This window comes from Podarcis gaigeae, assembly GCF_964106915.1.
Source record: "Podarcis gaigeae genome assembly, chromosome: 1".
In the NCBI taxonomy this organism is placed as follows: Eukaryota; Metazoa; Chordata; class Lepidosauria; order Squamata; family Lacertidae; genus Podarcis; species Podarcis gaigeae.
Window position 1 is genome coordinate 17375659 of NC_139678.1, and position 15799 is coordinate 17391457.

Sequence of the window (15799 nt, forward strand, 5' to 3'; positions counted from 1 at the left end):
ATAAAAGTTTGTGCAATGGATTTACAGCTCTGGAGCACACATGTCAAAGTCATTTCATACGAACCCCGAAGAGAAATAGAACATGAAAGAGGTTGGCTGGCTGCCATAACTGTCCCACAGCCCTGCTTTTGTCCGTGAAAGGAGTAAATTCCTTGGTTATTGTTTCAATGGCAGCCTGAAGTTTCCCCTTTATGTTTGGCAAAGAGCAGCCACTTGGCTTTGCCATTCAACATGGCGAGACTGACTTTACTCCCAGCACTGCAAACTGCACCACAATTGCATAACGGAAGTGTGCGCAACTTCCACAGCTGCGCCACCCTGAAAACTTCCAGAATCTTACAAGAGCATGCCCCAGAAAGGGGCGGAATGCACATTTTAAAATGTACTCTAAAAACCAAGGCACCCATCTTCTCTACCTTTACTTGATTTGGAGCGGAAAATAGATCCTGCGCTAAGAACGCAGCAAAAAAACAAAAATATGTCCAGCAAAGCACTGTCACGGCAAGAAGGCAGACAGGTAAGAAAGAAGATGAAAAGGGAGGCAGATGACTGCCAGTCTTCCTTACCTCCATCTTGCAGAGAGTTCATGATATTCAGGGCAAACAGCATGGCGTTTGAGAACGTGGTCGCCTCCTCCTTGCTGGCAAAGTTCAGCCCATAGACCTGCCGCGCATCGCGCCACTGATGGAATGTTGGCGTCGCCTGGTTGTACTTTAGTCCTTTCACAATTGAATAATTGATCACTACCTGAAATATAAAGTGGGGAAGATGAATACTAAAGGGACAAGAAAGAATGGAAGGAAGGGAGAAAATCAGCGACTGCTGCAGGAGGGGAAGGTCTTTCTTCTTCTTTTTAGAAACCTCTTCCATCAGTGTTACGTAAAAGCAGTTGCAGGGGAGGGGCCTGTCTCCTCACCCCCTTCCTCGTATTAATACCTCACATGCTTTTATGAGAGCAACAATGACAACAGAATACATCATGAAAGTTAGTTTTATCTCGCACTCTAATTGCACATTAAGGCCCTCATACAATTCTAATTGGGGGGGGGAGTGATGTGTGGGGCTGCCATTTCCTTCATCACACCCCTGTTGCCCCGGCCTAGCCACCCTCCATGAAGTGGGGGCCTGTTTTCTCTCTCCACGCTATTGCCCATGTAAATGGTTTTTTTGTTATTGCTTAAAGGGGCCTCGAGCACCACCTCTCCCCATATAAACTGGCCCAGACTCTGTATTCATCCTCTGAGGCCCTTTTCCATGTGCCTCCTCCATGAGGGGTTGGTGGAGCCCCGAGAGGCAACACAAGAACGGGCCTTTTCTGAAGTGGCTCCCCATTTGGGGAATGCTCTCCTCAGGGAGGTTCGGCTGCCGCCTTCATTATACATTTTAAGGCACCAGGAGAAAAAATTCCTCTTCAACCGGGCCTCTGGCTGATGAACATCCTTCCGCCTTTTAAACGGGTTTCTGAGAGGGAGGGGGCTACTCTTTTCTTGTTTTTGTTTTAACTATTTATTTGCGTTTTTAATCTTGTGTTTTTATCTCGTGAACCGCCCTGAAATCTTTTGATAAAAGGTGGTATATAAATCTAATAAATAAGTAAAAGTTAAACGTGAATAAAAAAACTGCATTTGACTCATATTTAAGCGATACGCACACATGTTAAAAATGTCATAAGTAGACGCATTTAACAGGATAAGCATTATAAATACAAAGAAAACTCTCCCTAAAATTATTTGTCAGTTTAATCACTTGTGAAGCACCCCCAGATTTTGCTTAACCATTCCTTGCTTATTCTGGGCCTGAGCTACACCCCATGTACTGGTTCCAGAAGGCCTGAAGTGAGGAGTCTGTTCTATGCTTTAGGTTCCGTATTGCTCAGGAACTTAACGTACAGAGAGCTGGCAAACTACTTCTGAGTTTTTTTCTACAATCAAGCGGTGTATAAATTTTATGAAACAAACAAATAAATAAATATGCAGAACAGGCTCCCTGCATTGGGGGGGGGGGCACACTCTTTGTAGTAGTAGAGCGATCTCAGCCCTGAATGGGAAACCTGGACTTTGAAGTCATCTAATCTTCCTTGCTGTATTATATTATATTGTTTTAATTAGTGTTTTTATAGTTGTTCTGATTTTAAGTGGAGTGCCCTATCTGGGTGGATGGAGCAGCCAAGTAATTTCGTTGTCCCTGAGAGGGGGCAATGACAATAAAGATGATATTATTATTATTATTATTATTATTATTATTATTATTATTAGTTGTGAACCTCATTTCCGAATACCAGGATGTTCTGAGTAGAACCTCATTAAAATGGCGCCTATTCCGCTTCGCCCGTAATTACATTGACCGTGGCAAATTGCATCCACCCATTCGAGTCATATAGTCTACAATAAAAATTGGGAGCCACTGCAAATATACAAAGCTCGTGAACTACGATGAGATCACACATGTAAGATTATCAGAACCGGGGGGCTTAAGTAGTCGGAGCCAATGAAACGGCAGATTTAAAAATACACACTCAGCGGTTTCAATTTAAAGCCCCAAAGCTCTCCCTTCATTCTACTGTAATCAGATGAAGACACTTCTCTGGCTTTTAAAATACTGATTTCGTCTCTCTTATACAAATAGAAAGATTTGGGGTGGGGGCTCTTTCCAGCCACTCACCAAACCCTCAGAGGGGACAGAGACGTGGAATGTTACACAGTCTGTGTTATTTACCACAAGCTGCTGAGAGATAAGTGGAAAGCACACAGTGTAGCCATCTGGGCATTTTTTAAAATAAAAAATCCAATGTAGTCTCAGCCTGCATACATACCATACAGTTAAAGCATATTCTGGACCCCCAATAATCATGGAAACTAGAGTTTAAAGGTGCTGAGAATTGTAGCTCTGGGAGGGGCAATCCAGGATTTGGCGGTAGGAGGAATGTGCAATAAATGTATCATGTGTCCGCCACCCCACTGTTAGCCAGTGAGTAGGTACTCTGTGATAGTACTCATCATCCATTCCTCCTTCAGAAAAAAATAGTTTCCTTTTTGTTTTCATAGGTTTTTTCAGCGTACATAATGTATTCTGGCTACAGGCTTCAAGGCAGGACTATTTATCTATCATCTATCTATCATCTATCTATCTATCATCTATATCTATCATCTATCTATCGGTTTGGGGGTTGTTTTTTTAAAGCACAGAACCACAGGCCCTGCTTATTGGTCTTTATTTTAAAACATACAGACAGGAAATTGCAAGAAGCCGCAGTTACTCACTTGCTGATCTTGTAGTTTAACTCCGACTACTCTAAATGTGTTACTGGCAGTGTTGTGGTAGATGTTGATTCGGCTGAAGCCTTGTTGGCCGGGCTTTATTGGCACCCATTTCTTACTGGTATCGTCGTAGACCATAACTGACGCCCGGGCTTGGCAAATACTCTGTTCACTGCAAAGGAAGCAAATGGAAAGCATTAACAAAAGAAGGCAATGGAAGGCATAGGATCCGTGACACATCTTATAGTCTGAGAGACAGAGAAATAACAAGACCCCAGACAGATAGATGCAGGGTCCAGCATGCTACCAAATATCATTTTACTGGAGACGGTAGTTATTGAACCTGTGGCCATATGCATGCAGAAACATGTGTTTCCACTAGGACATGGGCTCATCTTCCCAATTTAGTGCATTTAAATGTGTGTGTTTTTAAATGTCCTGCTGTATTGGCTTCTGCTAATGGCATTCAATTTGCCTGGGCTGCTTGCAGTTTCTCTGCAGGAACTGCCATGTAGAAGCAATGCTGGCCATTATAACATCTCCAGCTCAAGTCCTTGGTACTGGGTCACTCTACTGGGTTGGAGAAAATCCTCAGTTTCAAGAAGGGCCTCCAATCTGGTTCTTACAGATTCTGGGAAGAGTTTTATGGCTGCTAAGTAAACTACAGAAGTAACACCCTAGAACAACGGTATATTTTGTAGTCCCATAACAGCTATTTGTTCTAATGTTCTAAATCAATACCAGCCCATTTCAGTGTAGATAGCCAAAGGCCTACACAATGGACGACAGAGAATAAAAGGAAAACTTCTAAAATCATACAACGTAACCTGTAGCATAAAAGAAATTTACATTAAAATTTAACACTGCAGTGCATTCACATAGCTAGAACGGAGCTTCTTGGCTACCATTGAAAATTGGGCTACCTGGTGTGTAATGTATAGATATTTATCTGCGAGAAGTTCAACTGATCCTGTGCGGATCGACCTGGATGGCAATTAAGAATAGGCAATATAAATTTTCCTCTGGGCGTTGTATACAGGGGGCAAATCAACAGATAGTATGTAATGTCCTCTACCCTTATTGCATTCATATATATATATATTTGCGATCCATATGGGGAATTCCCTGATATCTCCCCTCTAAATATGGTGAGGGAAATCTGTTGGAATCTTAGTTCTACGAAGGTCCTGTGTAATGTTCTAATATTGGTTGTCTTTGGCAAATTCAAAGCAGCACAGACATGAGATATGGTGATATTTTACAAACTTTATAATTTATGTTTTGAAGTATTCCATTATAAAGCATTTAAATGTAGAATGCAAAGGAACAATAAGAACCCATTTGCGCGCATTAAACCAGCTAATGTTCCATTAAAAATAATAATTTCACAACCCAAATTAGTGTGTGGGCAGGACATCAAAAGCAGACAGGATGAGTGTGTTTTTGCCAGTTTCATAAACACTAAAACAAGCTTTTGTAAAGAGCATTTCAATTCTGCTGCCTTTCAGTGTGAAGGAGGAGTCATTTATTTTGCAAAATCTTCCCAGAACCATGCTGTTGGCATATCACTCCCTAACTTAGGACCAATCTAGATGTTGTGGATGCAGACCCATGATTTAGAAAGTGGATGCAGTCAACACTTTTAAAGAAGTGGTCTGCTTTGATATGTCATACCTGTTTTTGGTTATGATTTTGTTGTATGCTTGATTTTGCATTTTAATAAAATTTAAAAAGTGTGGTGGGAATGACTCCAAAATGGTAAGCAAGAGGTTGTGTGTATATGGGTGAGTTAATATGTCAAACCTGGTAGTCTCTCCTTTTTCCAATCTTAGATTCAGTTCTTCATATTTCCACAGCAGTCTGCATTTTTTAAGTCCTCATGAAACTTCACGAGCATATTACGGCAGATTTCACGTATGGGTGTCTGTGTTTCTATGCAATTTTGTCTAACATACACATTTTTGCAAGGCAACAATTTCTGTATGTTATTTTCACTAATACATACATTTTTATGCACACAGATGCATTTCTGTACACAATACTTGGTTTGAGAAGTGCATTGCAAAATTCAGAGATTCAACTGCACAGAAGCAAATTTTTGCTGCTTCCCTAGGCATGACTATTCACCAGCCCACTATTTTCCACCATCACCATGATCCAGGCCACTTCCTCCTAGCTGAGCTGGTCCGAGAGAAGTGTCTCAGTAATAGGGTGTTGAAGCAGTAGACAGAGGACTGGTTTAGCATTTCACAGCTTGCAGCTGACCCAGTGAAACACCACTGCTTTACAATCCATAGTGTAACCTGCATTATGAGACACGGGGTGCTTTTGTAACAAATGACAATATTCCCACTATGCAAACTATAACCAACAACAACACAGACATTGTATGGAGTAGAGTTTCTTCATGCTCCTAATTGCCTTATATTACACAGACTACAGCACCAACCAGTTGTGGGCACAGGTCAGTCCTGAAAGATTTCTGGTGGTTGAACAGAGCATCTCAGAGGGCCTCATTGCTTATACTCAACAGCAACGGCATCCATGTGGCCAAAATTTCAGGGGGAAGCCCAGAGAGATTAAAAAAAACAACTTGATGCAAGAAGCTAAGGTTTACTATTTCCACACTTGAAAACTGCCCCCACCCAAGTACAGGATGTCCAGCGCACCTGGGTACCTATAACCATAACACTTTGGTTGCTTCCACAATGTCAGTATTTTGTGGGAGGGACCAAAATGAATACAGTACAGGATATGTAGGTTTGTGAAATTAAAGTGGATTATAGCACTCTGGGATAATAAAGGTAAAAGTAAAGGGACCCCTGACCATTAGGTCCAGTCATGACCGACTGGAGTTGTGGTGCTCATCTCGCTTTATTGGCCAAGGGAGCCAGCGTACAGCTTCCAGGTCATGTGGCCAGCATGACTAAGCCGCTTCTGGCAAAACCAGAGCAGCGCATGGAAACGCCGTTTACCTTCCCGCTGGAGCGGTACCTATTTATCTACTTGCACTTTGACGTGTTTTCGAACTGCTAGGTTGGCAGCAGCAGGGACCGAGCAACAGGAGCTCACCCCGTTGCAGGGATTCAAACTGCTGACCTTCTGATCGGCAAGTCCTAGGCTCTGTGGTTTAACCCACAGCGCCACCCGTGTCCCTCTCTGGGGCAATAGATCTATCCCAAAAAACCCTCTAGACTTTTTGAGGTTAGGAAGTGACAGGGAATTGAATGGAAAAGTATGGGGTGGGAAAATGATTAATGGGAGGATGTATAATTCAGGATGAATGCTAATTGTCATATGACCTCCCTGCAAGCAAACCAGAACAAATGCTCAACAGAGACCAAACTTAGCGTAACGTTTTGCAAGCAAACTAAGACGAATGCTAAACAAGCAGGTTGTCTGGAAGAACCCACAATTTGGAATTAGGGTTCCCTTTTGTATCTTTATTAGGGCTGGCAGCATGGGAATGAACCAACCCAACCATATAACTGACGCACTGAAATGTGGAGTTCTGGCTCTGCAGATGTGGTTTTCACTGGCTATCCATGCCACCAAAGTGATGATACACCAATCAGGCCACTTTGTGCTAGGAAGCTGTAGTAAATAATCAGAGCAGAAGATTGGGTGGGCCTGTGCAAGCCCCTGGAAGCAGCTCAAGCACAGCAAACCTTTTAAGTTGTGCCGGCATGATCTGCTTAGGCCGTTTCATACTTTCACTAAAGACAGGAGCAGCAGCAGCAGCACAATGCCTAGCTCATTTTAAAGGGCTTATAACCCGAGCTGCTTCCACAATCGGGGAAGCATAACGTTAAAAGAGTTCTCTGGATTGCTACACAGGGAGAGCTTCTAAAGCCCGACTGCAACAGAAGTGCCTTTTCTCTTTTTGGCAGGGGAGCGTTATCTTTCTAACACAGCTGCTGCAAATCAGCAGCATTTACTCTGCAACCCACAGGAGACACCCCTTCCACAAGCCATACGCAGGCAGCCGTGCATTTTCCACAGGCTGAGACCAGAAGCCATCATCCCCTTCCCTCTGGAACTGGTTCAGAACAGCGGAAGAATTCTCATACTGCTGCAGTGTTATATCAGGAAGATAAAAAAAATAAAATTAGTAAGATTTCTGAGCAATTGACCATCGTCCTGGTAAATGCTGCTAAGGCTATAATCAAGAACGTGTAATTCAAAAACTTATCCCTGCCATTCAGTTTTGGTAGGCTGGACCTGCAACACTCGATGGGAAAAAAGGCAATAGCATTCATTACATATACCCAGGAAGGGCAAAGTGTGCATTCTCATGTACCAAATAAGATGCACTTAGCTTGCACAACTGCTGAACCTGACTAGTTTCAAGGTGAGGTCTGGACAATCCCCTTGTCAGGCTGAAAACTAATATATGTCTATAAGAGAAGACACTGCGCCCTTCAGCTGAAATGACAGGCATGCATATTAGTAGAACTGAAACTCAGCAATCAATATTCTCTTTCCAACTATAGTTCGAGGTGGGCCAGCTTCCTTTTTAAAAATAAACTTCAATGTGCAACATATGAATGTGTGGCGTAGTGATTAAGAGCGGTGGACTCGTAATCTGGTGAACCGGGTTCGTGTCTCCACTCCTCCACATGCAACTGCTGGGTAACCGTGGGCTAGTCACACTTCTCTGAAGTCTCTCAGCCTCACTCACCTCACAGAGTGTTTGTTGTGGGGGGGGAAGGGAAAGGAGAATGTTAGCCGCTTTGAGACTCCTTCAGGTAGTGATAAAGTGGGATATCAAATCCAAACTCTTCCTCAATGCGTTTATCCTTATCAATTTTTTTTTTGTTAATAACAACTAATTTCTCAAGGTAGGAGCAAGCTTATTTGTGTGGAGGATCTGCCAGCTGGGTTCCTGGGTTCAAATTTGCAAAACTGTACTTTCCGCCCAGGAGACGAAGATGCCTATTTGGTTTGCTCAGGGTAGGAATGGTTTCAGATCGGATCAGTACTCTGAAAATGCAAGATGTGCCTTCTTCTCCTATTTCATCTCTGCAGGAAGCCTTGGTCAAGTCCCATGCAAAGCCATACAACCCAGTTTCAAAGTCTCCTTCATACTTGCATTGATGCTAGTGAGTTCCATGCAAGTCCTCCCTTTAAGGACTCAGCAGTAGTAGCATCCTGCCATGGAATGTGGTAGTCAGGTCATTTGCCTATCTAGCTGAATATTTTCTGTACTGACTGGCAATGGCTCTCCAGGGGTTCAGACAGAGTCTCTCCTAGCCAACCTGGAGGTGATGGGGACTGAACCTAAGACAAAGGTTTTGATGGCAAAGCAGATGCTCTACCACTGAGCTACAGACTTTCCTGTTTGTGTGTAATTATACTCCCATTGGGTGGCATAGCGCCCCCAAAGCGCATGACATTATCAGCGTTGTCACGAGCACTGAATGAACACTTGCACCAACTTAGTCCAGGTGGCCCTCCAAACTGAAATAACCACTGTTGGAAAGAGGATTCTGGACCAAATAGACCCTTGATCTGACCTGTTCAAAATAATATTCAGCTTTTGTTTCTTTTATATGCAAGGTTGGAACCTAGGCAATTGCACCAGGAAAACCTACGGCATCTTTAGTAAACGCTGACAAGGGCTTTGGTTCACAGAAATGGGATATTCACTCAGAACACATTTCTCTCCCAAAGCTTCAAAATGGGCAAAAACAATGGCTGCAGTAACGTTTTCCACTGGAACAATCCCAAACACGGCATCCTAACAATAGGGATACTATAGTGTCCTGTGTGATTAATGGAGAGGGATGGAATGAACGGTTAAGGCAGTCCCTAAGAACACATGGAAACACTTGGCGCACAATAATCTCTTCCAACCCAGAGGCCAGAACGAGATGCTACAACAGACATAGGACTGCTGCAAAAAACAAAACAGCAGCCCGACTCCTTCTGCCAGGGATGCCTGGTGTTTTTTTTTGCAGTGTCATTATACATCATTACGTTCTGGGTTTCCTGAACCCCAATGATGTTGAGGAACAGGCAGGGAAACTCTTGGAGCACAATGATGCAATGCAATGCATTTTTGTAGTCCCTGGCATTACTGAGGAGGAAGAGATGTAGCGTTGCTGGTTTAAGCAGAGACCATACATCTGCTGGCACATCTGGTGATAAATGAGTCGCAGCTGTGGAAGAGTGCTGTAGCTCATAGTCTTTCCAGTCAAGCTGATGCAGGAGATGGGACTGTGGTGCCTCTTATTCTCTAAATCATTAAGACCAAAGTAGAATCCATCATGCAAAGACCATAACCTCACGTTTGGCAGTAGCTCAGCAGTACTGCGCTGTTTTGAATGCAAAAGGTCCCAGGTTCAGATGCCGGCACCTCCAGCGACAAAGATCTTGGGAGGTAGGACTGGGAAAGGTGGATCTCTCCTTGGCACTCTGGAGAATCTCTTGCCAGTCACAGTGGAATATATGCTGGGGCCAGATGGGCCAATGGTCTAAAGACAGGGACGGGGACATCTGTGGTGTTCCAGAAATTGCTGCACTAAATTTCTCACCATAACTGTCTTCAATGTTTTAATCTTAATGCTTTCAATACAATGGAGCAGGCTATAACTGTGGTGAAATAATAAAATAATAAATAATAAATAACAAAATAATAAAAAAATAAATCCCTAACAGTTGTGCATATAAATTAACTACTAATGCACTATTACTGCACCAATAACATGTTGCAGAATATTTATGTACGCAACTACAGTAGCTCGGATTTTGTTAGCCCAAAAATGGAGGGTGGGATAGGTCCCAAAGAAGGCAGAATGGCAGCTTAAAATGTTGGGAGTATGCAGAGTTAGCAGGTCTAACCAGCCGAGTAAGAGAACAAGAAGACAGAGTTTATAAAGAGGAATGGAAAATATTTGTGGAATACTTGGAAAATAACTGCAAGCAAGTGAAAATCCTAGTAGGATTAAGGTAAATGCAACAGTATAATCTAAATTGAAGTAATATGTAAAGGGGGGGGTTTAGATGGTTGGAATAGAAAATGGAGTAATAATGAGAAAATTAAAAGAAGGAGAAGGGAAGTTGATGAATGTACTATTTTACTGGTGGATAATTTACCGGGGGAAATGTATAACTGAAAATTCTATTTATTTATTTATTTATTTTTTAAAAAATACATGTAGCAGAATAAAGAGGAAAGGTCCTTTTAATCAAATATAAATAAATGGTGGTGATGCAAGTTAGTGTGCTCATTTATTATCTGAGACTATTTTGGCTTTACAGCAGGGAATAAATGAGGAAAAGATTGTAAAGCTTATCCTTCCCTCTAAAAAAGGAATAACGTTGGTTTATTAATTGAAATGTTATCATATATTTCCTTCAATGTTTTATAACAGCACCTGTAATGAAGTTTTAGTAACCTGTGCATTTATTCAACTTTACTTGGTTCACGAATGAGTGACCAACCAGTAAAAAAAGGGCGCAGGATAAATTTTTTAATCAGCTGACGATCCTAGAAAACCTGTTGTAGCTGCAGCTAATATTAGCCATCACATTGGACACACAGCCTCTGAGCACTTTCACAATAAGTCAAAGCCTGTTCCTGGCTTCATATTTAAGATGTGTTATTTCCTAACGTACAGAACAGAAGAGACTGATTTAACAAACCACAGAGCACCAAAAATAGGAATCAGGAACAGAGGAAGCTGCTTTATACCATTGGTCCATATAGCTCAGTATTGTCTACACTGATTGGCAACAGCTCTCCAGGGTTTTAGACAGGGGATTTTCCCGGCCCCACCAGCTGGGGATCGAACCTGTGACATTTTGCATGCAAATCATGTGCTCTGCCAAAGAGACACAGCCCTTCTGCACGTGCAAGGTTTCTGAGTGAGTGGCTAACTACATTTTAAGGTCCCCTAGGTATTTGTGCATCTCCCTACCCTTGCTAGAATCTGAAGGGTGGGTGTTCGGGGAGGAAGAACGGCAAGCGTTACCCACACGTTGCAAGGGGAAGCTCCTTCTTTGAGTTACGAGTGCACAGATATATATATAAAATTTACACCCTGCCCATCTGGCTGCGTTTCCCCAGCCACTCTGGGCTGCTTCCAGCAGAATATTAAAAAACAAGGATTCCTCAAATATTAAAAGCTTCCCTAAACAGGGCTGCCTTCAGGTATCTTCTAAAAGCCGGATAGTTGTTTATTTCTTTGACATCTGGTGGGAGGGCGTTCCACAGGTCGGTGCCACTACCGAGAAGGCCCTCTGTCTGGTTCCCTGTAACTTCACTTCTCACAGTGGGGGAACCGCCAGAAGGCCCTCGGCGTTGGACCTCAGCGTCCGGGCAGAATGATGGGGTTTGAGAAACCCAGAGGCAGTCGCTACAGTACTATGGCGGCAGCATGAACATCTCTGCGTTTTAAAAGGGTCGGTAGTTCTTTAAATACCACAAGGCAAAGTGGGGAAACATGGAAGTCCTCCACAGAAACTGCCTGTGTTGCTGATATTGCTTTCTTTCTGAAAATAGTGCTGGCATTTTAAAAGCTGAGAGGGATATATATGAAGGCAGTGCAGCCAGCTCTGCAGTGCTGAAGAGGCTAGGATGGTTTGACATTTGGGTTCACTCCAGCCACCCAAGTGGTGTCAGCAGGTGCATGGAAAACTGCGTAACTGCAACAGTGAAGTGTCTTCACTTCCAAGGCGAACACACATTGGACCACAGGACTTCACTTATCACAACCTGGGCAATCCACAATGAAGCATAACCAGGAAATTCGGCAGTTCAGGAGGAGGCAGCTGAAAATGTGGGTTCTTTCCGCACCAATATAGTGAGGACCCAGACCTAGCAGGTCTACTTTCTATCGGTTAACCAATGCGAGTGGACGAAATAACAGCATCATATTTTCACATCGCTTCTTGTTGTTTCTTCCAAGCCTAGAGGAAGTCACAGGCCTATGACACATCTCCTGCGCTTGAAAAGGCCAGTAAAAAGAGCCACAGTAAACCTCAACCAGTTTTAGCCATTTGTTGTTGTTTTTTAAAAAAAGACATGGTATTTTGCACAGGACATATGTGGTCGCCCTGCTCTGCTTACCCTTAACAGGTTCGTGTGAGAGAGCGCAAAGAGGCCACAGGTCTGTTGCCACAAACTGCTCAAATAGATCGAACGTGAAATGGACATACAGTGGAACCTTGGTTCTCGACCTTAATCCGTCCTGGGAGTCCATTCGACTCCCGAAACCGTTTGAAAACTAAGGCGCGGCTTCTGTTTGGCTGCAGGAGCTTCCTGCACTCAAGTAGAAGCCGCTTCAGAAGTTTGGCTTCTGAAAAACATTCGCAAACCGGAACACTCATTTCCAGGTTTGCGGTGTTCAGCAGCCGATTTGTTCAGCAACTAAGCGGTTGATAACCAAGGCACGACTCTATGTATTATATATATTCATGAAAGTAGCAGCTGCGTTTGTAGGGAACATTCAAGGAGGTTCTTTAAGTGTACCTGACATAATGCTCATCTTTGGAGAGGGCGAAATGTTTCTGGGCAGCGTGTTTCCACTTATTAACAAGTATAGTCAACAATTTAACTCGGTTGGTAGAGCTTGAGATTCTCCAACAGTTTGACTTCACCCCCCAAAGGTGCACCTCTTCATTGTCTCCTGAGACAGACAGATGCCAATAACATGAAGGCAGTTTACTCAAACTTCTGCCTTCGCTTAAAACCACCATTTCCCCCATTCCTGCTTTACTCAAACTTCTGTGGTTTCAAACCACCACTAGTGAGTGTCCCTGCCTTCTCACTCCCATGCTATGGCCGCTGGCGTTGTGCAACCCGTTTTCTCCTTTGCTCCCTCTATCCCGCCCTGACGTCGTGCAAATCCAGGATCGTGATTTGGCACTACAAATCCTCCAACAGGGGCTGGACATTTTGTGCACAGAGGAAGCCATGTCTGGGGGTGAGACAAGAGGAAAGCCTTAACTGGTGCCACAAAGGTCTTGGTGTTGGTGCCCGTCAGGCCTTCCTCGGGAAAGCGTAAAAGGAGATTAATTCAGCACACAAACTCTCATTATCTTAGCAGGCCGCCAGCAAGCAAAGGAGAGAGGAAAAACTGAAAAGTATTCCCCAGGTAAGAAGCAGAAAGAGCACTTCCTGTTTATTCTGATCTGCTATTCTTTTTTTTTATTAAAATGAAATAAAAATGTATACAACCCTTTGTCCCAGGGCAGTTCACAACAGAAACAAAATACAAAATGCATAATAAAACAAAAATAAGCCAATAATCCCACAAACACACTTAATAAGTCATAGAATGTTTATCAGCCTGGTTGGAGAGAAATGTTTTCACCTGGTGCCTATTACATATGTAATGAAGGTGCCAGGTGAGCCTCCCTGAGGAAGGCATTCCGCAATCTGTTTGAAGCGAGTTTAGAGGACACTGGCTATTTAATGAATATTCATTCCAGTTTGTGAGGAGGTTTGGTGATATTGTATCAAAGCAAGTGTGCATTTTCCTTTGCTATGTGACTTCTCTTACTGGGAAAACTCCATTCATTTGGGGAACTTTTTTTGTTGCAACCTGAATTTGCCAGCATGTAACAGAATCCCACCAGAAGACAGTGAAAATTTGGAAGTACTTAAAGAAAAAAAGCCAAGCAATACAACAATGAATCTTGGGCCCATGAAGGGTGCCAGAAAAACAGAGACATTGTGCAGGAGAGTATGAAAGGGGAGAAGAAATAGTTTAATAGAAAGACCACCTTCCATCTTCCACCTCTCAGTATTTTTTTAATACATTTTATTTGCTAGTATACCTGCGTCCTCTGCCATTGAACAATTTATGTGGAAGCATAAAAACATCTGGCAAACAGCAGCAACCCCACACAGCTACCACGGGCACAAAGGGAAAGAGCTCTCCTTTTCCATTCACATTGGTTATCTTGTTTATTTCAAGTATTTATATTATTTATTTCATTTGTCAGTCGCTTTTTACAGTAAATGGAAGTCTCAAAGTGACTTGACAAAAACAAAACACAGACTATAAAAACAACTGAAAACCAGCAAAAAAAAAAAAAATCAACATGCCAACACAAGATGCATGAAATATCTCACATTTCCTCTACAAAGCAAAATAATAATCATCATCATCATCATCATCATCATCATCATCATCCTAAAGGAAGGTAAGATCAAACGTAAAACCACAAATTTACCCAAAAATGCACCCTGCCTCCCTTACCACTGAAACAACATTACAGTGGTACCTCAGGTTACATACGCTTCAGGTTACATACGCTTCAGGTTACAGACTCCGCTAACCCAGAAATAGTGCTTTAGGTTAAGAACTTTGCTTCAGGATGAGAACAGAAATTGGGCTCCGGCAGCATGGCAGCAGCAGGACGCCCCATTAGCTAAAGTGGTGCTTCAGGTTAAGAACAGTTTCAGGTTAAGTATGCACCTCTGGAACGAATTAACCTGAGGTACCACTGTACTGAAATGTTTATTTGTGAGCTTAAGCTATAAATCAAATGGCCCTGGGTTCAGATTTCACCTCCGTCATACACTCACTGACCCTGCATAAATTACAATTCCTCAGCCTCCATTTCCTTCCCAGCATCTCCTATGGGGTAACCATGATCAGCTTCACAACCCTTGCTATCAGAATTACATGAAGTGTTATATAAATGGAAACGCAACCGTTATGACATTTTGAGCGACTGCACACAAGTGCACCCTTGAGAATCTTCGTGTGCCGCCCTCGTATTCTCAGGGCATACTTCCTTAATTTTCTTCCTGAGGAAGGCGGAATAATTCGGTTCAGTTCACACTTTACTTCACTCAAGTCTCTTAAAATACTCGGCGAAACAATACGCAAGCTGAAACACAGCCGTCCTTCAAAATTTGCAGTTCTCCGAATTTAATGCAGACTTTAGGGGACAGCGCATAAATTTAATAAATAATAATAATTTTTTCAAAAGTGTATTTTGGTGAAAACAAAAATGCATTACAGTGAGGGGGAACTGCTTGCAAAAAAAAAATTGTACAATAGCTAAAATTGCATACAAACTGTTCATGTCAGGATAAATGACTACTAAAATCCTGGTGAATTTCCGTGAGGAATTCTAAATAAATAAATAAATAAATCATACTGATGCAGAAATGTGGTGAACCAAAACATGGGAGGATGGAGCAAGCTTTGTTTCTCCTGCTACAGAGACCAGGGCCCAAACCAATGCATTCAAATTGGAGGTTTTTAAGCAGAGGTTGGATGCCATCCTAGATGCTTTGGCCGAGATGCCTGCATTACAGGGGGTTGGACTAGATGACCCTTGTGGTCCCTTGCAACTCTACGATTCTATGATTCCTTCATCAGATTTTGTGGGCTCCACCGGACAATCTGTTTGGTGAATCACAGCAGGAGAAAACAAGCTTGCTCCCTCTTCCATGTGACAGCCCTTGAGATATCTGAAGATGGCTATCATATCTCTTCTCAGTCTACTATTTACCAGGTTAAGCATACCCAGCTCCCTCAACCATTCCTCATAAGGCTTGGTTTCCACACCCTTTATCC

At 42.8% G+C, this 15799-nt stretch overlaps 1 protein-coding gene across 23 annotated transcripts in view; it reads right to left on the reverse strand.

The window, feature by feature from the left end:
• EVL (Enah/Vasp-like) overlaps positions 1-15799 on the reverse strand; it is a 151591-nt gene that overhangs the window by 73666 nt on the left and 62126 nt on the right. For all 23 annotated transcript variants that reach the window (XM_083733422.1, XM_083733421.1, XM_083733420.1 and 20 more), the window contains exons 2-3: positions 3261-3429; positions 567-747 (exon numbers count right to left, since the gene is read on the reverse strand). In XM_083733422.1, the coding sequence (XP_083589548.1) occupies positions 567-747; positions 3261-3429 (350 nt within the window). The remainder of the gene's footprint in view (positions 1-566; positions 748-3260; positions 3430-15799) is intronic.